Here is a 24,170-nt window from a genome sequence, read left to right as displayed (position 1 = left end):
ACCACCTACTTCACTCAACCACCCAACCAATATATGAATCACAGTTCAGCATGCTTTATGTGGAGTAGCATTTTTTTGTCTTTGCAGGGGCCAAATACGTACTGGTAACAAAAGCTTCCAAGTTGATAGTGAAAAATATATAATTCACAAATTATTCTGAATTCAAGAGGTCCCTCCTTATAGTGGCAATTTATTTATGAGAATTGTGTTTATGCAAGAATTCTTACACTTCTCCCTCCCCTCTCTTTCTGTTTCTATTCCTCTCCTTTCCCTTAAATCCCATAATCAAATAGACACAGCAACCACTCAACACACACGCTCTGTCAATATCCACGTTGCATGTGAGACCAGTGTATTTCTTGTAAAATGCCTTCTTCGGTGGACGCTGAAGCCCCCCTCGTCCCTCCTCTTCACTCTCTTAAAAACTCTTCAGGTTTTTCCAACTGAGCGATTCAGGCTGAGGCGGGCGCAACCGCACTAGAAGGAAAGTGAAGTCGTGTTGGACTGGCGCGATATCCTCGCACGGTTCACAACTAAAAGAAGACCTGACGCGCGTTTAATCATGTTTCTAAACGATGGAATATGCTGATTTTGAAAGTTGACCAGGGATTTCTAATTGTGGGGTGTTTGCGAGGGATGGCTTTCCTTTTAACTTGCTTATTTCTGGCTTGGTGAGTATGACAACTCTTTCCTCTGCATGTTCTCCGACTTTTACGCACGGGAATTAAAGACTGTGGATCGATGTGCATTTTGAAACTCTGTATTTTCCAATGTTCTTTATCCATTTGAATGAACTCTCAATATTGCTTATGCACTTTGGTTACAGTGCAAGCAGTGTTTGGGGAAATAAGAACGGTGACACCAGTATCTATTTGGATAACATCACGCGCATATTGGATAGATTACTGGATGGCTATGACAACAGGCTGCGACCTGGATTTGGAGGTATGCCCATGACCGTGTCATGTTGTATTGTATAAAATATTGCTCCAAAAATTATTAAATTATTTCATTCTGCCTGAAAGAAAAAGTTTTACTCCATGAGTTGTGTGTGTCTCATTTAGATTCAGTCTATTGTGCTAAAGTCATCTAACACGGAAAATCATTTCTTTTGTTATACAATGATGATAAAATTACCAGCTAATGACAGGAAACAATTTGAATACAGTTTGGAATCCATTTCATGCACTGGCGTTGTTGAAGCCGATTTGAGTCAGTTACCCTTCTTTCCTTATGAGACTATGAATTAAAAAATATCTCTAGCCTTGTTTTAGAAAAAAAAAAAACCTTTAAATATCTCTTCAGAAGTTTTTGTCTTTTTTCTGCATCAAAGCAACTTACTTATCCCTCTGCTGTAGGTCCAGTTACAGAGGTCAAAACTGACATCTTTGTCACCAGCTTTGGACCTGTTTCAGATGTTGAGATGGTATGTAAGATATGCTGACTGCTGAAACACACACACGCACACACACACACACACACAGAATACACAGGCTGATTTCACTGGCTGACATGCACACGCACATGTTTCATCACTTGTTATCAAAGTCAACGTCAATACACAAACAGAAAAGAAAAAAGAATATGTCCAGTCTTCCCGGCATCTCTGTGCATTGGCATCTCAAGTAATGGTCCTCCCAGCCTTCATTATTCCAGCATTTGGGCTGGATGTCATTAGTGCAGCTTAGGATTTTAATCTGGTTGACAATCCCCTCGCCAGAGAGGGAGAGCGAGAGAGATGTGGCTGATGTTGGGATGGGGATAGTTTTCTACTCCTGACATGGGATAGGCTGAGCACTGTATATCTGTTGTCCTGTGCACTGCTTAGGCTTTAGACACTGTTTTCCTGCATCTATAGCCTACTTGAACTATCATGTGATATGCTGGTGACAGTTCCATAGAGAGGCATTTAAAAGGCTCTCCAGGGAATCAGGCCATCCATTTGATCTAAAAGCATCCAGGATAGACACTTATTGAAGAGTTTATGCTTACTCTGTAGATGAAATAAAGTCTATAAATAACATAATTATTCATGTTTTATAAGATCATCAGTCACCAATCAGTAAATTCAGTTTATTTTAATATCTGACAGGGCATAGAAAATAAGATAAAAGCTTAAAAAAAAACTGAGAAAAATTATGTTTAATGTCTTCAGTTTGAGCTGAATTGTGTAAAGAAGGAATTTGATATATCCTCTTATTTTTTTTCCAATCATAATACTAAAAACAGCAGGAACAGCCTGGCTTTTTTATACTGGTAGGACCATATGAATAGTCCATAAATAAAAAAAACAAGTAATCAGATTGCCAGAAATCCACCAGCAGGTCCATCAAAACCACGGCTCATAAACCCATCTGTTATTCTCTCCGGGGGTACTGGAGATACTAGCAGCAGAAGCAGCACCAGCAGCAGTAGAAGGAGACATGGTAGAGATGGTAGTCAATACAACCTCAATTCACACTCTCACCTCCCACCCAGGAATACACCATGGACGTGTTCTTTCGTCAGACTTGGATCGACGAGCGGCTAAAATTTGAGGGCCCCATCGAGATCCTGCGGCTCAACAACCTGATGGTCAGCAATATCTGGACACCCGACACCTTTTTCCGGAATGGCAAGAGGTCGATCTCGCACAACATGACCACCCCCAACAAGCTGTTCCGCATCATGCAGAACGGAACTATCCTCTACACCATGAGGTAAACAGTGCTGGACAGTCAGCTCCAAACCAAGCCAAGACCGGAATAGAGCGCAGACCTGGACAGCAAATCAAACAAACAAGCATCCAAGAATATGCACAGACATGAAAAGAAATGAGAAGTGCTTTTCCAAAAAAAAACATGATATGTGGCATCTGATACTGAAAACAGGCCCTGGAAGGCAATTCAAACAAACATGACTCCGCTTCCGTTCCAAAAAGACGATGTGTAGCAAAAATGAATCCCCTCGAGTTACTGATGGCACAAAATGTGATTTTAAAAGTAATTAGGTGGATCAAACATACTTAAAAACACATGATAATTAAGTTATTTCATCCAAATATTCACTCACATGAAAAGTGACCTTAGCTTGAGGTAAAGTTACATCTTTCTCTAAAACAGCATAAGATATATTTCTAGGATGTGATACAAACTCTTAAATATTCAGTTTATAAAATGTTTCCGTGTAACAACAAAAAAGTCAAACCCTCCCTGTAAACATTTTATTATTCTTTCAGATTGACTATAAACGCTGAGTGCCCCATGCGTCTGATGAACTTCCCGATGGATGGCCACGCCTGCCCACTCAAGTTTGGGAGTTGTGAGTTCGTTGGTTTGTTTGCTTTTGAAGCCTTGCTGTTCTGACAGATGGTGTCACTCTAAAATGATCAGTCTGTTGTCGAGACAGTGACTGATGGGGGAATCTGACAGCGCATTGGCAAAGATTTCAATTGGAAATGTCATACACAGTACATGTGGGTAAATGTAACTGTATATATAAGGCCCTATCCTGAAAACGTTGTACAAAATGAAAAGTGTTAAGGTTATCTGTAACTGTTATTTTGTATCAGCTACAACAAGAGATAGTTGCTGCTTTCCCTTTGAACATCAGTGTCATGGGTCAAATTCTTTGAAAGTACAAGAATGTGCTTTTTTTGGCTCAAGGATGATGTCTAAGAACTTTTTCAGCATACTGACATGCAGGTTTGTTTTCAAGGCTTGACGGTTTGTATGCTTATTTGATTTCTTATTAGTGGGAAAGGTCAACTTTGAATGCCAGACACCGTTGAAACATTAAAGACTGTCATGTATTTTAAGCCATCCTCTGAACATTTCAAAGTAACTTTAAGTTACTTTTCACTTTGAGTCCAAAATTATTGAAAACAAGAAAGAAAATAAAGCACCCCGCATATTTAACATAGCTCTTCATGTATCCTGCCCTAGATGCCTACCCCATCAGTGAGATTGTGTATACCTGGAAGAAAGGTCCCATGTCTTCTGTTGAGGTGCCAAAGGAATCATCCAGTTTGCTTCAGTATGACCTCATTGGTCAAACAGTGTCAAGTGAGAGGCTAAAGTCCAATACAGGTGAGCAGAAATGTGAACAGAAATCTAATCAATTGTACTGTATGTGTTGAGTATGTTGATTTCTGAATTGCATATTTGAGTGTAGACTGTGGTTATAACATAAATCAATATGCACACAAGCAAAACGATTGATTAATAATTCCATTATTAGCATTCTAAGTCTGATGAAGCAGTTATCAACAGTATGATTGTTTTTGCACAAACATATGTTCATGAATGGATGATACATCAATTGTTTCTGTAAATTGTGTATCTCCCACCAGAAAAGCTAACTTGTGTGGTGTTCCCCCTGTCAGGTGAATATGTCATCATGACTGTCCACTTCCACCTACAGAGGAAAATGGGCTTCTTCCTCATCCAGACTTACATTCCCTGCATTATGACTGTCATCTTGGCCCAAGTCTCATTCTGGATTAATAAGGAATCCGTTCCAGCTCGGACTGTGTTTGGTGAGCTTTCATTATTCTCATTTTCAACTGTACAACTTCCGAGCTCATTCTACAAAATCATGTAAATTAGCAGACAGAGGACACATGGAAAGGAATACATGCTGCCCATAACTTTCTGGCTGGTTTGGAGTCATTTAGACAATCAGAACGTATTCTCGTGCCAGAAACGATTTTGCAGATAACGTAGCATTCTTCTCAGTTGTCATTTTGCAAGATTGAAAACACTAAGAACTGTAATGTGTTAAAAAAAATGGAATTCACATCAATATGCTTGGGAGAACAAGGGAGAAGGAGATTTTCCAATGCTCCTGCCATGGGTCCTCCCTTATGGTGTAGTGTCTTACAATGAAACGTTTTGACCTTCCATTACTCAACTTCAGCTCTTATAGGGTTCTAAGCTCAAATGGAAATTTCCTGGATTTATCAGCTCACCACCCACTGCTTGACCCCAGTGTGTGTCCTTCTCTGCAAAACTTTAAGCCAACATACTTCCTCTATTTACTGCATCCTAATTGGTTAAAACTATGCAAAAGAAGCCCATAGAACATCACCTTCTACTGTCGGTTATTTCGATTCCTCCTCCACTGTAGTGCGGCTGAATTAACTGGGAATAAATGTCCTTTTTTGAAAAATTGGACATGGAAGGGGCCAAGAGAGGGAGGATGTTTACTTGGCCATCATCCGAGCACTCACAGGTTCCGCTTGCTCACATTACATTACGCTACAGTTGCTATCAAGATCTCGCCTGGGGAGCAGAGAGGGTGAGAGACAGTGAACAAAGACAGAGACGAAGTGGAAAGAGGGAGATACAGGGAGATGGAGACAAAGGACAGAGAAAAATAATGGGGAACAGTGTGCAAAAGGGTCTGGGAATTCTTGCGAATGTTTTTCAATTTAAATTTCTCCTTGCGTTAATCTTCAACAAGCTGCAGCTGAGAGCGGAGTAGCACTCTCAGCTCTGATAGGTTACGGTTCTATACGTCTGCACTCGTCTTTGGAAACAAGCCAGAGCTCCGGCAAGCCTGCGCACTTCTTCAGAGAATAGATCCCAATCATTAGTGATGGTGTAGAAGTTGAGAACCCCATGCTGAAAGCACATCTGTGGCAACTCATTAACCTCACTCGTCCTGCTGTTTTTGTTTCACTCAATATTGTGGAGTAAGATGAAAAAAAAACCGTCTCTTTCTCTGTATCAGCTGTTGTTAAAAAGGAGCTCTGGGCTAACCCAAGGGATGCACACTATTTCAGAAGATGTTTTATTGAAGAAATAAAATGCCACATATTGGATGTTTTTATGGCAAAAAGGCTTAACTTTATCTTCAAACTGTGATAAAGTTTGATTCTTATATCACAGCGTCCTGCTTATGAGCTCCTATAAAGTGCTTGGAGCTACAAATAGAGGTTCCATATGTTTCTGCTATTAAGAATAGAATGCAATTTGTCCTAAAAATACCATTATTGAAGTTTATTTAATGCTTTTTGATATTGCATGAGATGGGAAGTTGAAAATGAGGTAACACTGAAGAGAACGGAAATTGCCATATGGATGTGCTCCACCCTGAGAGTACATTAAGTACTAAGCCATAGTGTGTGGTGTGCTGGATTGTCAACAACCTCTCTAAGAGCTGAAAGTCCCTTGAGCACAAGTCTCACAGACTTAATTGAGTATGGCCTAATTTGTACCTTGCTTTTTTTCCCCCTATAAAAGCACATAAACGCCCCAAGCATTTAATCTCTTTCCTGTCTTTATATTTCATCCCCCTCCCTCCCACACTCGTTCTTTCTTTTCTTTCTGTCTTTTTCTCTTGCCTCTCCCTCCTACCCTGACAGGCTTTCTTTCAATGTCTCTCCTCCCCTTTAGCGATCATTTAACTTGTACTCAAGCTTGGGACAGTGCATTGCTTGTCTATGGGAGGAGATTTCATATAAGAGTTGCTAGCTTTCATTGCTGAAGTGTTGAGTGGAAAGGAAAATGCTTCTAAGACATTAGCAAGTGCATTAAATCCCCCATAAGTTCCTCCACTGCTAATGAAATGAGCACAACTACAGCGCACATTTGGTAAAAGCATGGACAGCAGGGCTCAATGGACCTTTTTCCTTGCTTGCTTTAGCTTGATGAAAGTGAATTGGATATATACTTTGTTAATGGGCCATTAAAAGGGATGTTCATTGTCAGCATCTTTCTCTGACTTAATAAGGACAGAATCCAGGCAAGTCAGAGATAAGTGAGGAAGAGGCGTTTCACTAGAGGCAAAAGCTGCCTTATTTTGACACGTTCAGATAGTTTGATACTTCAAAAGTGGTTCTAAAATGCGCACCCATGAACCTTTGTTTGTGCAACATTCAAACTACCATGTATCTAAGAGAATTTATGAATGGCCTTAGATCCATGCAGAGTTGTTCCAGCCCAAGCATCAATCTGGAGCCATGGTCTCTGATGTACGTCGCTTTGGATAAAAGCGTCTGCTAAGTGAATTGTAGAATGGCCAGAAGTTTCCGAGAACTTTCGACGGACATCAAACAGCATAGAGCAGCCTTGATTTAGCTAAGAAAAATATATCAAAAACATGTCATTGTCCTTCTCTAAATCCATTTAAATCATTTGTCTTCTAAAATATAAAAAAACATATTCTGCACATTCCACCAGTGCCTTGTATTGTACGATGCTTATTAAGGGATAAACAAATGTTGGCAAATGCTTTGTGGCATCGGGTCCTGTCATCTTAGTGGTTGCATTGCTCAAGAATGTGTGCAGATATGTGGTCTCTTTTATTAGCGTGCAAAAGCGGGGGCATGGGTTAGTCCCCTTATGGACAGATTACTGACGTGACTTTTTGGCGGGCTTCACTGAACTGAAATGCCACATGGCCTGACATTCTAGTTCAGGGCCATGAAACAGAGCTGCTGCCATATGTCAAAGATATTCCTTGGGATAAACCATTGTTTACTCAGTACAATTATTCAATTCATGTAATGATTAGTTGTTGCCATGTTATATTACAAACAGCTTTTGTTGACTTAGTTTAGAGAAAGGAACCGTGGCTATTTTTGACTAACACACTGCCATTGCCATCCAAGTTATTTTCAAGTTAAATTTAGCCCTTTTTCAAGAAAATGTTATCTGCCTCTCTGCCAAGAGTTAAACCTTCTGCATTCTGGATCTTTAACCACAGATTGAGTCAAAAAAATAATAATCGTGTTGCTTCTGTTCAATACTCTGGCGATAGGGATGCAGTAATATTTGTGGAAGTAAACACGTTCATCACCTTGTGGTTTGTTAAAAGTTTTGAGACCTGTGTATCACTGATGAAGGTGCATGCTGAGACTTATCTGTGAATCAAGACCGCTGTATTGTGCTCCAACAAACACAGAAGACCAGAGTGCCTCATTTGCTTTGCTTCTGCAACGCTGAAGTGATCCCAGACGTTCTTAGCCAGATGGTTGATTTTGCGAAGACAGTTGAAATGGCAATATCCACCGAGATGCTGCCATTTTTGTTTGCCACTTAACCACTAAAATAACTTTGCTGAGAAGCCCTGAGGTTTAATATATAAATAATGAGAAAAGGCACTCTGGAGTCAGATGAGGGGCTAAATGGGAGCTATTTATCCTCATTATTTCCTAATATGTACGTGTGTGTATATGTTTGTTCATTCAAATCAAGCTCATTGCAGTGATCTCCCATAATCAAGCCTCATTGTTGTTCATTGACAAACATTCCCATGTGTTGAGTCACAGAGAAGCAAACAAAGACATTCAGATACTCATATCTCTCAGGAATATCACTACTCACTGAATTAAGAGTTGGTGCTTAATTACAACTATGTATCATTCAACACATGGCATTCTTTTTCCATGCACCATTATGGCATTATTGACTTGTACATGTACAGTATTTTTTCCAATCTGGGAATGCCCTACAAGGATAAAAATTACTAGATCAAGATTTAAGATAAAGGACAGGCTTACATCGTACACAGTGTTCAATTTAACCATTTCACAAAACCACGTATAAGGAATAGTGCAAATTGAGAAAAAAATATGATGGCTTCGTGCATTAAGCTCCATAGCCAGGAGGCGCTTAGCTTAGCATTGATTCTGTAATCATGGTAAAAATGTTAACCTAGCTAGCTAATAAATATTATAAGAATCTGAGGGGGTTTTACTGCTTTTGCTGACACAAAGGTGATGTGGATCATCATTGTCGTGTCTGTTTGTGCTTAAATTAATTGGGAGATAATGTTCAAGTTAGTAAGCATCACAGATCACCTATTTTTTTTTTGTAGAAAGGGCCAGGGATGCTTTTTTTTTAAATGTGCTTCCGGTTTTAACCAAACACTACGCTAACAACACAGAGTTCCACTTAACTCTGCAGTAAAGCACATTCCTAAAATATCTAATAATCATTTATGACCAAACATTTTCTAACTTTTAAACACAAGGTAAAGACATGTCCAAAAAGCCAATCATAGCCAGATGTTTAATGATTTTCTGTAACTCTATCTCCTCTTTGTTTACAGGGATCACCACTGTTTTGACCATGACAACACTCAGTATCAGCGCTCGCCACTCCCTCCCAAAAGTATCCTATGCCACAGCCATGGATTGGTTCATCGCTGTTTGCTTTGCCTTTGTGTTCTCCGCCCTGATTGAGTTTGCAGCGGTCAACTACTTCTCCACTCTTCAAGCTAACAGGGAGCTGAGAAAGGCGGCGGCCATGAAGGCGGCGGCTCAGGAGGCAGCAGCTGCAGCTGCAGCAGCTCCGGCTGCAGCCACAGGGAACGATACGGAGGTTTCATCAGTAAGTCTTCCCGACGGTTTCATAATTGGTGTTCTGTTGCATACATGTGATCTGACTGCGGATTCAACCTCATGATAGACTGATATGAAACTTAGTTCACATGCAGGGAGAGGATTATTGCTGTTCCATACAAAACAAAAAATAACTGTGGTCAGAACCAATGCTGAAATATATTGGAGGGAAAAATGCTTCCCTTTGCCTTTTTACATATATGCATTGCTTCTATTTTTTTCTTTGGTGTGTTGCCTGATGATGGTACACCTAAAATAAGTTGATGGAAATAGTTCTTATTTGTTGGTTAGTTGCAGAAAAGAAACACATGGAGTATATATCCTTGTTTGTTTTCTTACTTTTAAGCTCAAACTTTTCAAGTTTTCGCTAGTTTGGCAACAGTTACGAGGGTGTATGGGCAATGGCTCCTTTTGTATATTTTAGAGACTCAAACAAAAAAAAACGCAAACAGGATGATGATGAACTTAGAGAGAGGCTCATACAGGTGCTGTTTATTGGGCTGATAAAAGATTTAGAAACACCACTTCACTAAAGGAAAAGTCAGTCGGAGCATTGCCGATGATATATGCAGTCATCCCTATGAGAGTCCACGTGGAGTTTTAACATCCTAAACTGTAGCAACAGACAGGTTGTTTTATCAAGTAGACATCAAAGGGTAGGTGTGCATTTTTCCCAGCAGCTGTGTATTAATGCAATGCATTTGGTTGGAGGCACACATTTTGAATTTTTGTGTGCTACTTATATCTTTGCTCTGCTCATTTATACTTCAGGATGCAATGGTAAAATGTTAATTTATTATCTGACATGCTGGCAGCTGATTTGGTCTGATCTTAGTATCTGAGGGTGAAGGGAGCATGAAATTAAATGTAATGCTTGCTGCGTGTGTGCAGGCCCTGCGCTTGCCTCAGTTGTGCTTAATTTTACATTTAGATGTGTGCATGTAGGCAGACTTGTACATTTGCCTTCAGCTGATGTTCCACCTATAGTTTAACATCGAAAGACCTTTCCAATGTCCCTGGACAGGTGTTTATGCATGCTTGCGTGTGCGATTGTGCATTTGTAGGCATGTGTTTGCACATCAGTCGTGTTGGCAGCACATCAATTGATAATACTCTGTTTGAGAGCACCATCACTCCAAAGATGAGCACCCCAATAGCACCTGAAATCAAATGAAAATCTCTGGCCCCACCCAGCACTGGTTGGCTTCATTCTCTGTAAAGTGATAACCTAACTGTTTTTGAACTCTTATATTTATTGCCTTAAATATATGAAAATAATTATAAAAATGAAAATCTGTAAAATTAAACGTAAAATAATCACTTATGAGTCCAGGGGTTTTTATGTTAGCGAAACCACTTACATCACCAAAACAGTTTTCTATACTCAGATATGTTAGCTGACTTTATTTGGAGGTTATGCCTTAAGGGTCTACTTGTACATCCTGTTTGCACTGCAACTATGGTTAGAATAATTGTAGTATTATTATTCCATTAGTGCTGGCTGTGTTTTGTCTAAGAGAATATAGGATGTGATTTCTGTTTCTGTATTTGTTATTTTGTTGCAAAGGGTAACCCAAATAAGAGTAAGATGATACAATAGCTGGTAGACATATCGAGGTTGGATTCATTTCAGTATAATACAAATCTTTTCTTGGCTTTCTTCTTTTTCACCACTTTCAGGAGTCTAGTTTGACGTGCTCAGCTCTTGTCACTTGCTAATCTTGTCTCCACTTCCTCCTCCGATGTCATTTTTTGTTTGTCTTTCTTTCTTAATCCATTCTCAGCTCTTTTCCCCTTATATAACACTTTCAATGTTCTGCACTTTTTTCATTTTCAATTTGCTTTATTTGCACAAAATGTAAACACATCTGTGCATGCAAGGCATATAAAGTAAAGGCTGGATGTGGAGAAGTAAAGAAAGGGTGATACAACTGGTGATAAAAAACCTTTCTGGTATATGAACAGTTTAAAATAAACATTTACCCCTCTGTTATGCATACAGCCAGTGTGTTCACAAGGGGTCAAAAGTTTTGCAGTTGTTCTTTGTATTATATCATACTACATATGCCCCCGCCCCAAAAAGAAGAATAGTCACAACGTTTGGAGTTTGTTTTAATATTAAATCCCACTAATATTTATATCTTGTGTCTTATATCTGGGATATCCCCAGAATAAAATGGATAAGAGTTTAAGTACTCTTATGTTTCTAACAATTTTGTTAAGCACACTTTCAATCTATAGTTTACCTTTGATGACTGTCTGTTTAGTCCTCCATATCTCATTTTACAGTTTTGGCAGTAGATCAAATGTTATGAATTGAAATATTTCAAGGCCTGGTACATAGAAGGATTGTGCAGCTTTTGTGCCCACTTAGCCTTTGCAAAGGAATCAAAAAGACACTGATTAATTCACAAAGCATACGCAGGGGTTAAATCCACCCCTAAATGTGCTGCAGAGCAAACAGCATCTCTTCGAGCCACTGCTGGTTTCAAATATTTAAATGAGCCATCATGCAGTCATTTTGGGAAAAACGGTCTCCTTTCCATGATAATAATCCTTGTTTCAAAAATGCGTCTGATTTACAATCACTAGCACTTACAGCCACTCGCAATTAGAGTGGAGCGAAAAACAGCTGCTGAGACCAGGTAGTAAATGTGCCGTAGTATTTATTAGAAAAGTCACAGGCATGTGATCAGGAAGAAAAGTCCGCCTCTGTATGACTACGGAATAAATGATCCCCCAATTTGCCCCACTTTCAGACGCAAACCAAGAGCATACTGTAAGGAGCAGGACCACTTTCATTAGCCCCAGTATATGCTTAGTGAATTAGACCTTGAGACGGAGCAGATATCGTGAGCAAATGGTGCACAGTTTTTGGAGCCATTACGTCAGAAAACAATTCTTAGTGAATCATGCCCTTCATAGAAGTCTTCTCTATAAGGTGTGAGAGGTGTGAGGCTTGTCTTTGGTTCTAAGGTTTTGCTGGTTGTTCTAGTCAGTTTGGTGAGAGTCATTGTGGGCTGTTAATTTTCGAAACTACCCACAACGGATTCCTCATGAGCTTTATTCATGTAATTGTGTTGGGTTGACATTCTTTTTGGCTTTAGCCTTCTGACTTTGTCCTTTTTTCCGATACGAAAAATATTTACCTCCTGTTCATCTTCTCTGTCCCATCCCACTCATGCACACCACCAAAAATATTGCACAAACATGTAACATTATCCCTCTTTTTTTCTGCATCCTCTCCAGCCCCCTGCAGTGCTCTTCATGTGAGCCTTCTATGCTCTCGACACACAAACACAATCTCTTGACCAACCTTCTTTCGTCTCTCTCCCTCCCTTTTTGCCTGACTGCACTGTCCACATATCCAAAGTGAAACAATGTCCACTTTATCCACGCCTCACAGTCCCACACATCCACATATAATCAGCAGCACACATTCACACACACATATACACACTTAATCTGCAGTACATGATGCCCCACATATCCATACATTTCAATCATCACTCCATACAACAATTCATCCATCCATCCATCTATATTCCATCCATCCCTCTCACCCAGTCCTCTATTCTGCCCCGTTACTAAGTAATAACCGCAGAGAGTTACAAGAGGAGACAGGCAGTTCCTCTGTAAATGATGTTGCTGCAGATTATGCAAGAGCCATAGATTAAGGGAATAGCCGACGGATCATTGCGAGGTCAAAGGAGAAGGGGGGCCGCCACCACAACAAGGCCGAGTAGGGTGGCTGAGAAAGCTGGCCCAGTGTGGTTTCTGTGGAGCGGGACAGAGAGGTGGATGTGAGGGGCCGCTGTGGTTTATTTTTCTGCTGTGTTCTTTTTGTGCGTTCGTGAGAGCGCGTTACACTGACAGAAAGAGAGAGTGGGAGGGATGCATCATGGAAAATGACTGCTTTCAACAAATATGTAGGAGGGAAGACTCTTCATTACACAGAGAAAAGAGAAAAAAAAAACAATGGTGTATCATCGGGAATAGAAATAGCCCTCCACTAGTCACGATTTAAAACAGTACGACCTGTTGTGACTGTCAGGTAGAGCCATAACAGGAATAGAAACCTTCATAAAAAAACACAAGACAAGTAGCTCGTTTAATGAATCAAATACACAACTGTAAGCACAAAGGGGAAGGGGGTGTTTATCTGTGTGTGTAAAGGGCACTGCATGCATTGTCGGTGCGGTGTTTGTGAGTAGGTGGTGCAGTATGTGGTGCAGGAAATTAATAGAAAATAAAAACAGTCGTGGGAGGAGAAGAAGCAGAGGAAAAAGTGAGAGAGAGAGGAGACGAAGAGACCCTTATTTATAGGCTCAGCCACAGGTGCTGGGAATCCAACGACGGGTGATCACCACTCAGCTGAGGCGACTTCCTTTTTCATACCAGGGCCGTTTTAGTTTCAATAATAATGAGTCGTTATTAGTGTTATGATTTCCAAGCTCAAGAAAGAGCGCTGACTTCCGAAAGACGCCATGCACTACAGAAATTGGACATATTTAAGTCCCACCTGCAGTAGAGAAAACAAATCTTTTCTTTCTGTTGACTTTGTAACGAATTCAGATGTTACCTCGTCACTCCTGTCTGCTAGCATTGACAGACAAATTGCTTAAAACTTCAGTGTGGTGGAGTGTTTTACCAACAGGGTGCAGAACACAGAACTAAGATTTTAAATCTTTAGGAAGAAAAGGTGCAGGATCCAGGCAAAACAAAAAGAAGCCTCAGCATTAGGAAGTTATATAAGGCCTCTAAAACTTTATGGGGGTTGAGACTCAGCTGTGCTAGGCTTGGTTTTAATCTTGTTGTGGTTAAATGACTGACTGATGAATTACTGCGTGACTCAGAGGAAACAGTTGTAATACAAAATTAGTGTTTTTAATCTCTGGCCATTTATTGGTATAATATCTCCAAGAAGTCGGTTTACTATATTCTCTCTGGTATACTGGGGCTGTATTTGTTTCATTTTTTTTCCACTGTCATTTTGACAGCTTTTCTGCATTTGATTGTGTATATTTGTGTATAAACTGTTTCACTCTAGTGTGCAAGGTTTACAGAGTCTGACATGTTGTGCTTTTTCTCTATACTTTAATTTCCCCCCAATAAATACATAATTTAATAATTTATCAATAATTTATACAATCAAAAGGTATAAGTTCTAGAATTACTAGTACAGAGAAAACTGTTCAACAAAGGCAGAACTTTTGAGGAAATCTGTGGATCTTTATGGATGTTGTGTGTTTGTATTAAATCTTTTTGCTGGATTTGGACCCTTGCCGATGCAGCGGGACCATTTTTGTTGGAATATCATGACGAAAGGAAGAGTAATGCAGACCTTCAGACAGCAAGAACAATGAACTACAAAGACATGTTTGTTTGTTGGCGGTCTGACTGATGCGTAGATTATTGCTGCTGTGCAGGTTGGATCTTGAAATAGTTTGCATGGTTGGAATCTCAAGACGTGTGCATGTAGCTTTCAGAATTAACAAATGAACTGATAACAAATCTAATGTCTTCGTTAACGGTTAACAAAGAGAGATTTTGTTTTGCAGATGTTTTGCTTCATCCTGTCTTTTTGTTGTTCAACATTTATTTATGTAGCACTCCATTTTTTTTCCGTTAATGAATGGTGAAAAAAAATTGTGAAAGCTAATATATGTACGATACTTGCATCCTTTTCCTCATATGCATTAATATAAAAAGAACATTAACATTCATCTCCACCACCTACTAACAATGATTCAAATGTGTATTCACACCCACTCAACACCTACATAGATGGACCTCCATGCATTTACTCCCATTCCATAAGGGTAGTTCACAGATGGAGTAACCTTAAACATGTACAATCAAATGCTTATAGGCACTCCTATATGTAGCTTCCATCCAATCCTCAACATACTGTATAAATACCTATCAGCCTTCAAACATCCATCAGTCAGTGCCCATCCTCCATATGTCAATGTGGGTCTGTTGAAAAGAGCAGGAGCTGATCCCTCTGGGGTTCGACAAGGAAGGAGCCAATAAAGCCTGTTGTGGTTTTCAAAAATAGCTCGTGTATCGGATCAGCAGTACAAGTAGACGCATAGGAAATGCAAGTAAATGTGATCGCTCTAATCATCTTTTATTAGGAAAGAAAGTGATAACTGATATTTAAAGCAGCAGCCTGGAGTTGTTGCAGTTGCAAGAGGAAAAAAAGAAAAAAAAAGACCTCCCGGGACAACATTTTTGTCGCACTGTCTATTCTCATTCTCAAGTTAACCTTGAACGTATGCATGCGCTGCAATTCAACATACCTTACTGGCAGATATACAGTCATTTTAATTTAGTAATGAGTAAGCTTAACAATAGCAGGACCAGATGTTAGATCATCTGGACTCTCTCCCTCTTACTGCCCTTCCCCACTGTCATGTTATTGTAGTGTTTTACAAATCCTGATCCATTGTTTTAATCCCTTCTGCTACCCCACACACATTTAACAGTGCCCAATTATTATTATATTACTTTTCCCTATTACAGTATGTTGATAAGAATATTATAATTAATGAAATTTAAGAAATGATTAAAAGTCTAAGGGTAATTAAATATTATTTCATAATAATACAGCATCCTTCTTTTTCCTCTTCCTCTCTCGCTCCCTCCCTCTCTCCCTTTTACACTTGGTACTTGGCAACTATGAGTTCTACAAAACTGTGAAGAATTATCTTGTACTAAAGTGATAACATTGATGTGAGTTTCAAGTTTAGCCAAAGAGAAAAATTAGATATTATAGAATCAAATAGAATGCCTTTATCGTAGCACAGTGTACAGCGAAAGTTGCTCTGCTTCTCTAAAACAAAAGAATAACGTTCATCTCATTCAGCCACACACACGTGCCCGTCCAGTAAACTTGTAAAAAGTTCAATCTATCCATCCTTTATCTATACTGCTTTTCCCGTTTAGGGTCGCTGAGGAGCTGTCATTGGGCGAGAGGCGGGGAACATCCTCGACTGTTCGTCAGTCAATCACAGGGCTGACATATAGAGACAAACAACCAGCCACACTCACAGTCACACCTATGGGAAATTTAGAGTCTCTAATAAACCTAACGAGCACGGGGAGAACATGCAAACTCCACCCAGAGAGGATGCAAAACCGTGCAGCTTTATGAATAGTTATGTTAAAAGAGATAAAAAGCGGTAGATAAAAAAGTATGAAGAAAGATCCAGTGCTTTCAGTGTTAAAGGACCTCTGGTTATTATTGAGTCTTGTACGGATAGAATTTCATCTTGATTGTTATGAATTAAAGATAGCATTTTACACGAAATGTTACCATAAATAATAAAGGGTTTTTCCTGCATCCAAAGCTCCTGCGCCCACCTCCACCTATTTTTGTACCGCCACCAGCCCTTTGGGGCTGACGGGTGTTTTCATGATGAACTCAGTACTTAAAAGTACAGCAAGTGATGAATGTAATTTCTAACAGCAATTACAGCTGTACTGTGATATAGTGGCAGCACTGTATCGTAATCAATCCAGTGCACCAGATAAAGGGCTGTTAAAAAACAAAACAAAAGAGGAAGTAAAGGGAAAAGACAGGAATGCAGCTTAGGTGAAGAAGTAAAGTTCTCTCTTGTCATGTGAATCATCAGTCTCCATGTGAATATTAACACATTGACTAGAATGTAAAATTTGACATTCATGCAGGAAGTACTAGATATTTACTATTGATGCTGATCATTTTCAGCGTCCAGTGTGCAAAAAAACACCTACTGCAGAAGCTATTTTTGGTCACTGCGCTCAAAGTGATCTCAGTTGAAAACAGTTACATTTTTGGAACAGCGTCACCATCGTCATCACTTTTAATTCTCCCTTAATGACCAATCAAAATCGGGACGGGGAAGTACCTTCTGATATCAGCTTTGTCAACAACAATGGCGGACAGGATTCATTAACATTGTTTTTGTGTTTCCTTGGTCATATATCCTTGAATAAAAATTTTATATTAAGCACATGTAGCTATCTAAAACAAACAATGGTCATTACAGAGGGAAATGGAAGTTAACTTTGGTGATCTAGCAACATGAAGCTCCAGTGAGAAGCTCTCTGAAACTGAGGTTGTGAGCGTTTCCAGCAAATGTAAATGTATGCATCATACTCAAGCTGTCAAATGTAAGTCCTGTAGTGTTCAGTGTTGTTCTGTTGTTGGCTGGGAGAAAAACTGTTTTTAAGCCTTGGTGTGCAGGTCTTAAGGGCCCTGTAGAAACAACTTCCTGATGGAGGCAGAGATGGAAGGTGGATGTATAGGGGCGAGTTACATCCTTCGAAGATGCAGCTGGCTCTGCGGAGACAGTGCTATCTGAAGGTGTCCTCCAGTGAGGGTAGAGGGAGTCTGACTATTTTTTGCGATGTGTTAATGACTCTCTAGAGAAATATGTATCTCTTTCAGAGTAGTAAGTTGGAACTGTATTATATAGATAACCCAAAGTCTTAAAACAAACATTAACCTCTATATGTAGAGCTTCAGTTCAGACATAGCATAACCCTGCTATATGAATCTCTTTCCCCCCCTGTTATCTGCGTGTTTCCATGGTTACTCTCCAGACGTTGGACCATCATACAGAATTGGAATGACAAGAGCACTGGATTTGATCAAAGACACGGTTGAAAGTTGCACGTCTAAAGATAGCTGCCATACAACATAATGGTAATATGTCTATGGAATGAAGCATCAGTACAAATTCAAACTAATACATAGATCAATAATAAACATTCTGTAAAGTTTAAAATAGTGCAGTGATATGTACAAGTGGAACCATTGCTTCTGCAGAAAATGTCAAGTTTGAAACAGCAGGGATTAATCTAGTCTTATTTTGACATTGTCCTCCATGCACTTTTGGAAGAGCTCCCCTCAGCCAGAGGATTGTAACAGTTCCTCAAACTTCAGAGGAACAAGTCACCATGTGGCCTCATAAATCCAGCCTAAACCGTGTAACTGCAATTTTGCTGCAAGATGGCAGTTTGGGTAAAAAAAGCAACTGTGAACTGATTTGCCCAACAGCTGGAAAAACAGGACCAATCAGTGAGCTACAGGTTCTGGGTTAATAGAGTTCACTTCCCAAAGAAAGTGATAATTCAAACTCTACAGTGCTGTAGGCATTATTCTGCATTGAAAATAAACATGGTCCAGTGACTGTTACAAAAATATAAGCTTTATGTGGCACTTATCTAGTGTAAATATTGCATAAATTCACGCTATCAGTAAAAAATATTTGTGAAAATGGTCATAATCATGTGGACAATGTATGCAAAACCTTAAATGACCTCACAAAGTACATAGTCTTGAAGTCATTTAGTTTTAAATAGAAAAACAAACAAATGCTTTAGGTCAAAATGCTCATTCCCTTCATAAATCAACTTAGCCACTCGAAGGAACACAAAGATTAACATAGTCCAACACTATGACTGTATGTGTTGTTCTTCAGGAGTATACTGTCTTCTTTGGTTTAAAAAAGGGAAGCTTCTCTCTTTCACTCTCTCTCTGACTCTACCTACAGGCAACTCTGTGTTCCTTGACCCATTTCCCAGGCGTATTCTCTCTCCCCCTCTCTTTGTACAGATACTGTAGCTGATTTACAACTATTGGAGCAGAGAGCATGTGCTGAGCTTTCACTGGTTTGCTGAAAGTTGATGAGCCATAGCGATAACCATGTGTCAATACACTGTGTGCCTCTCTTGTTTAATATGTTTTGTTTGCTTCCCACAACTGCATCAGTCTTCATGGAGTGGGCTGATTGAAATCACATCAAATCTGAAACAAAACAACATTGATTTCCTTTGTTGGGCTTAATTACTTTGGTTCTCATTGGTATTCTGGACAGAGTTTTAGAGTCTCACACACACAGACAGCCTGACACACACACACACACACACACACACACACACACACACACACACACACACACACACACACACACATTTCCCAACCACTGATAATCTCACAGACATGCAAATATGCCTTTAAAATCAGGATAGACTTTTCTAATATTTTGCATAATTTTGCTTGATTTGTATTTTTTTAATTATAGTTGAAATGTTGATGCTATAAGATGCTATATTTGCAACATGCTGGCCTGTCATCATGCAGAACTAGTTTCCAGTTTTAACATCATAAGCACATAGAATATGACGTTTGATGATGCCCTGAGTACAACAGCACAGCAGTGGTTCATTATTTATACCCTTATATTACATCATGCAATATTCCCTTTAATGTGAATTTCCCCTAACATATCCCATATCTTTCCTCTTTACCTCTCCAAGGTGGATGCCAGCAGTGTTCTGAAGAAGAGGATGAACTCTGCCCCAATATTTGACCGCCCTGCAAAAACATTTCCCAACCCACCCGTCAATGCCCAAGCCTTCCTGCAGCAGGGTTCAGCTGTACCGGCCAACAACGTCCTGACTGGCACCAGCATCATAGACAAATACTCCCGCATCCTCTTTCCCCTTTCGTTTGGCGCCTTCAACCTGGTCTACTGGATCGTCTATCTCACCAAGGACACCATGGAGATGTCCAGGTGAACAGATGGCACGGTTCTTACAAGTTATTCCAGCTCCTTCCATCTGATGATAATTTATTTGCCTGAGCGCTGCACATCCTCAGCCAGGCTTTTAAAATAAATAAAACCAAGTTTTCTAATGTGTGTGCTTATATTAAGACTGGTTATAACCAACCATATTCCTTCTCCTCTTCAAATCCACTCTTCCAATACAGCTACTTGGTTAGAGGCCCAAGCATCAAAAATGAAGATTGATACCATGATATGATAGTTACATTTTTTTTTACACAAGCAACATCTAGTTAGACTTTCTAAATAAAGCTCGCTAATGAACATTTAATTTGACATACCTGCACATCACATAATACTACGTAACTAATACAAATTGTATTTTACGTAATTAGCACACTTTGTATTATGTACCTAATGTTCCAACTTTACTGACAGATTTAATGAAACTTAAAAGAGAAGTGAACTTTGACAAAAATCCAACATTGACTTTTATACCAGAATATAACCTGGTCTCCTGGACAAAGATCTTGTTTCTTTGACACAATCATTACATCTAAAGACTATTCAGTCTTTTTACTCCAAAACTGAAACTATACAACAATACAACAAAATGCAAAAGTCTTGTTAAAGGGTACCTAAGCCATCATACTGTGAAACTATTGGCCTCTGACCAATCTGCAGTGGTTGACCTATAGGACCAACAACGTTGGCTTCTATAAGACATTAATCCTAAAGGAAAATGTGAACGAGCCTAAGCCAGCATGCCAGTTTTGAAATCCAGCAGATGGGTTGCTGCTGTGAGAATATAAACAAGGCCAGACTCTTCTCTACATCTATAACCTTTAATCGTGTGTACAAAGTGTTCTGCTACAGAGGTTTAAAAAATGTATCAGAATAAGATTTTAATGAATTGCTTTTATGGAATAAGGAAAAGATAAAAAATCTGTCCACAAAGTTTTCTTTGCCAGCTCACAAAGCCGATGCTCAGCTGGTATCATCAGAGTTGTTTGAGCTGAATATACGTTACTTCATTTACAGTGAGAAGTCCACGGACAGATGCAGATGGTAATCTGTTAAGTGTATGTAACACATTGAGACTATTATGTAAGTCAAGTATATTATCAGTGTGGAACCATTTAAATTAAAACTATATTTAGAACTACATGTAGTACTATATGTAGAACTGCTCTATTGAGGCATGAATACTGTACATAATTCAAGATGTATTGGTAACTTGTGTGTGTTTGTTTGTGTGTGTGTGTGTGTATGATGGAGGGTAGTATGTGGATGTACAGTATGTATCCGTCTCTATTATATGTTTATTTTCCTTTTTTATGCGTGTCTGCCAGCCTGAAAGCCCATCATTTATTCAGCAGCCACAAAAAGCACTTACTGCTCTAATAATTTACCATATGGCTTTTCTTAATGTATCAGCATAGTTGAAGAATGGGCACAGGCTTCCTACAGTCGTTGAATTATAATTGCATTGCAAGACCACCGTGCAATGCTGGCAGGCTTTGTATTTGTCATTCAGTGTTTTGCACTGAGTCCAGCTCTGCAGTGCCAACAGGCTGAAGTCCTGAATAGCCTGTAGGTGTTTGTTTTCTTCATACACAGTGAACCATAGCTTCAATGATGGCACTAAAAACACAGTAAATTCTAATTTGTATCTAAGTTTAAAAATAAATAAATAAATTCATTTTTATTTTTTTTACTTCAGGGCTATTTTCAAGACATAGACATTGGATCTGCTGAGCTAAATGTAAGGCTCTGCAAAGACACCACAGTGCCTTAAGCTAAATCTCAAGATGTTCAGTAGCAAAACTGATTTTAAAGCCTCGTGAGGAACTTTCAGTTTGCGTTGATTTTGGCGCTCTCTGTGGACAAAAAGATATACAGTACTCTTATCTCCCTGCTGATCTTGTCCTGTTCATGTCTAGTGTTTTTTAATGAAAAATCATATCCTACTTATTTAAAAAAAAAAAAATTCAGTCAATCCTAGCACTCCTTATTAATTATTTGCCACAGGAAATGCAAAATGAAATATGTTTCCGTAGCTTGTTACACACCCAAACTAAAGCCAGAATATATATAGGGCAACAAGCCACAGGCCTCAAAGGCTCTACTTGGACATAACCTGAGATATGTCTTGATGAGTTTGATAGCTGAGAAGCTTCCATATCTAAAGGAAACACTGACTGGAAGATCAAACAGCAATATAGCAGGGCAATGCTGAGCTTTCTATTGATATATAACATTTGCTTTTAAAATTGATCAAGGAAATTCATCAACAGCATCAACTGCCCCTGAAGAAAATATTCTAAACATTCAAAAAAGAAAAGCCATATGGAGGAGTTTTCTGCAGTTTTTTTTCCCAGTTGTCTTCAAGTAAGTCTCTCTGAATAGTCTTTAAAAAAATGCTCTCTCAACAACAGAAAACCATTAAGGTCATAAACATCCTCCAGTTTTCGAAAAATGTGATGTTCAAGCTGTTCAAGGAGAAGAAGAGAAATGGGCAGAAAAAACTCTTTAAACTGTTAAAGTGCTCATCTATTCAGCTGGCCTATCGGGGAAATGTCCTGTCATCTCCAAAATCTCAAGGTTTCCTGCTATCTTTCTAGCATCAGTTTGAGAGGCAGCAAATATCCACTTTGCCTGAAATTATCCAGATTAACTCTATGCGCTTGTTTCTTTTTCAAGTGTTTCCAGAGAAACACTCAGGCTTCTGCAGTTTCTTGCTGACGTGGTTGATCTGATACAATATGTTGTACCAGATTACCTTGCACAGCACAAACCTCCATGTCATTGCCTCACTCACAATGCTGGTATGTGGAAATTGTCTCCAAATCCTTCTTGTGCTCTGATTACTGTAGAGGTTTTACGGTGGAGTGCTCGAAAAACTTTCATAACAAATGGTCTCCATGTTCATTCAGTTTTGATGGTTAATGTAGTCAATTGAAGCATTAGATTCCTCAGTGTGCTACAATAACAGAGAAACCAAACTTTTGGCATTCTACAGGCTTTTCCGCAGTGCCTTAATATGCTTTAATTCGTTAGCCATTTTCTGTAGTTTGAAAAGAAAGGCAAAATGTCACCCTGAATACTATACAAAAACAGCCTTGCTGAAAATGTACAAATATCTCTTCTTGTTGCATACTTTGATAGCTTTGGCAAAGAAAGCAAAGGTAAAACTGCTGACGTTGCTAGCAGTTAGTTGTGGCCAATGGCCAGTGTTTGGCCTGAACACACTCATATTTTCAGTAACAGTCTATTGAATGGGTCAGTTTGCAAATCATGATGGAAAACATAAGCGTCAGTCACTTTGGAGCTGTGAACAACTGCTCACGTTTGGCGGTATGGAGGGCTCCAAACACTGTGTACTGATGTCGGATATGTGACCCCTGGATGCATCTCACATAACATGCATCTGTTATGCTTTTCAAAGTAAAAGCTCCATCTATTTGATGTTTTCTGAGACTACCTGCAGTTTCACACAATCATTTTATTCTTAATTGTTATGCAGAACATAATGTTTAATGACACTTGCAAAACTGTTTAGCTCTTTTTGGTGTATCAGCTAAACCTTCTTAGAAACAAAATAAGTAGTCTATTATATTGGCTGTACATAGACATGTACATAATTTAAAAATGTCAGGTTATTGGCGGTATTTAATTTTTTGTTATATTCCTCTTGTTCTCTCCCTCTCCCCCTATAGTCTAAAGGCCCTGACACACCAAGCAGACGGCAAAGAACTAGTGGTGATGAATGCCGCCTGTGGCGTCGACTCTCGAATTGGTCGATGGGAGTCGACGGGTAGCGACGGAGCCGGACACACCGCAAAAAATAGGGTGACGACTGTTCACCGACCGACAATCTCCTTGGTGTGTCAGGGCATTAACATAGAACAACTCTGTCACCCTTCACAGGTGTTGCCTAGGGTGTTTTAGAAGTTGAGTTTATTTCAATCAGCATACTAACAAGCTTTATCGATCAGATGGACTGTGTAAAAGAAGTGGACGTAGCATCACTCTATGGTTTTCAAATACCCACTTTGAAGCTGTTGCCATCTTTGTTTTTGGGACCAGAAGTGACCATATTTGAATGATCGGAGAGCCATAATGCTTAAATGGATGCGTTGGAGGCAACTTTTCCATCACTGGATGTATACCTTAATTTAGCATTGATTTATCAGAAACTGGTACAATATTTGCAAAAAGAAACATGATGCTGTATTAAAGAAGGCTTGATTTAGGGATTGAGGCCATTACATTGAATGTTA

At 39.3% G+C, this 24,170-nt stretch overlaps 1 protein-coding gene across 1 annotated transcript in view; it reads left to right on the top strand.

The window, feature by feature from the left end:
• Positions 1 to 293: 293 nt before the first annotated feature.
• gabra6b (gamma-aminobutyric acid type A receptor subunit alpha6b) overlaps positions 294 to 24,170 on the top strand; it is a 31,706-nt gene continuing 7,829 nt past the window's right edge. Inside the window, exons 1-9 of the mRNA XM_020638302.2 lie at positions 294 to 671; positions 827 to 945; positions 1,359 to 1,426; positions 2,479 to 2,699; positions 3,218 to 3,300; positions 3,924 to 4,067; positions 4,364 to 4,516; positions 9,037 to 9,317; positions 19,640 to 19,896. Coding sequence (XP_020493958.1) covers positions 583 to 671; positions 827 to 945; positions 1,359 to 1,426; positions 2,479 to 2,699; positions 3,218 to 3,300; positions 3,924 to 4,067; positions 4,364 to 4,516; positions 9,037 to 9,317; positions 19,640 to 19,896 — 1,415 coding nt within the window. The 5' untranslated portion in view covers positions 294 to 582. The remainder of the gene's footprint in view (positions 672 to 826; positions 946 to 1,358; positions 1,427 to 2,478; positions 2,700 to 3,217; positions 3,301 to 3,923; positions 4,068 to 4,363; positions 4,517 to 9,036; positions 9,318 to 19,639; positions 19,897 to 24,170) is intronic.

The sequence above is a fragment of the Labrus bergylta genome, chromosome 14, assembly GCF_963930695.1.
Source record: "Labrus bergylta chromosome 14, fLabBer1.1, whole genome shotgun sequence".
Lineage (NCBI taxonomy): Eukaryota > Metazoa > Chordata > Actinopteri > Labriformes > Labridae > Labrus > Labrus bergylta.
The sequence above is the reverse complement of the archived record's forward strand: the minus strand, read 5'-3'. Positions and strand labels throughout refer to the sequence as shown.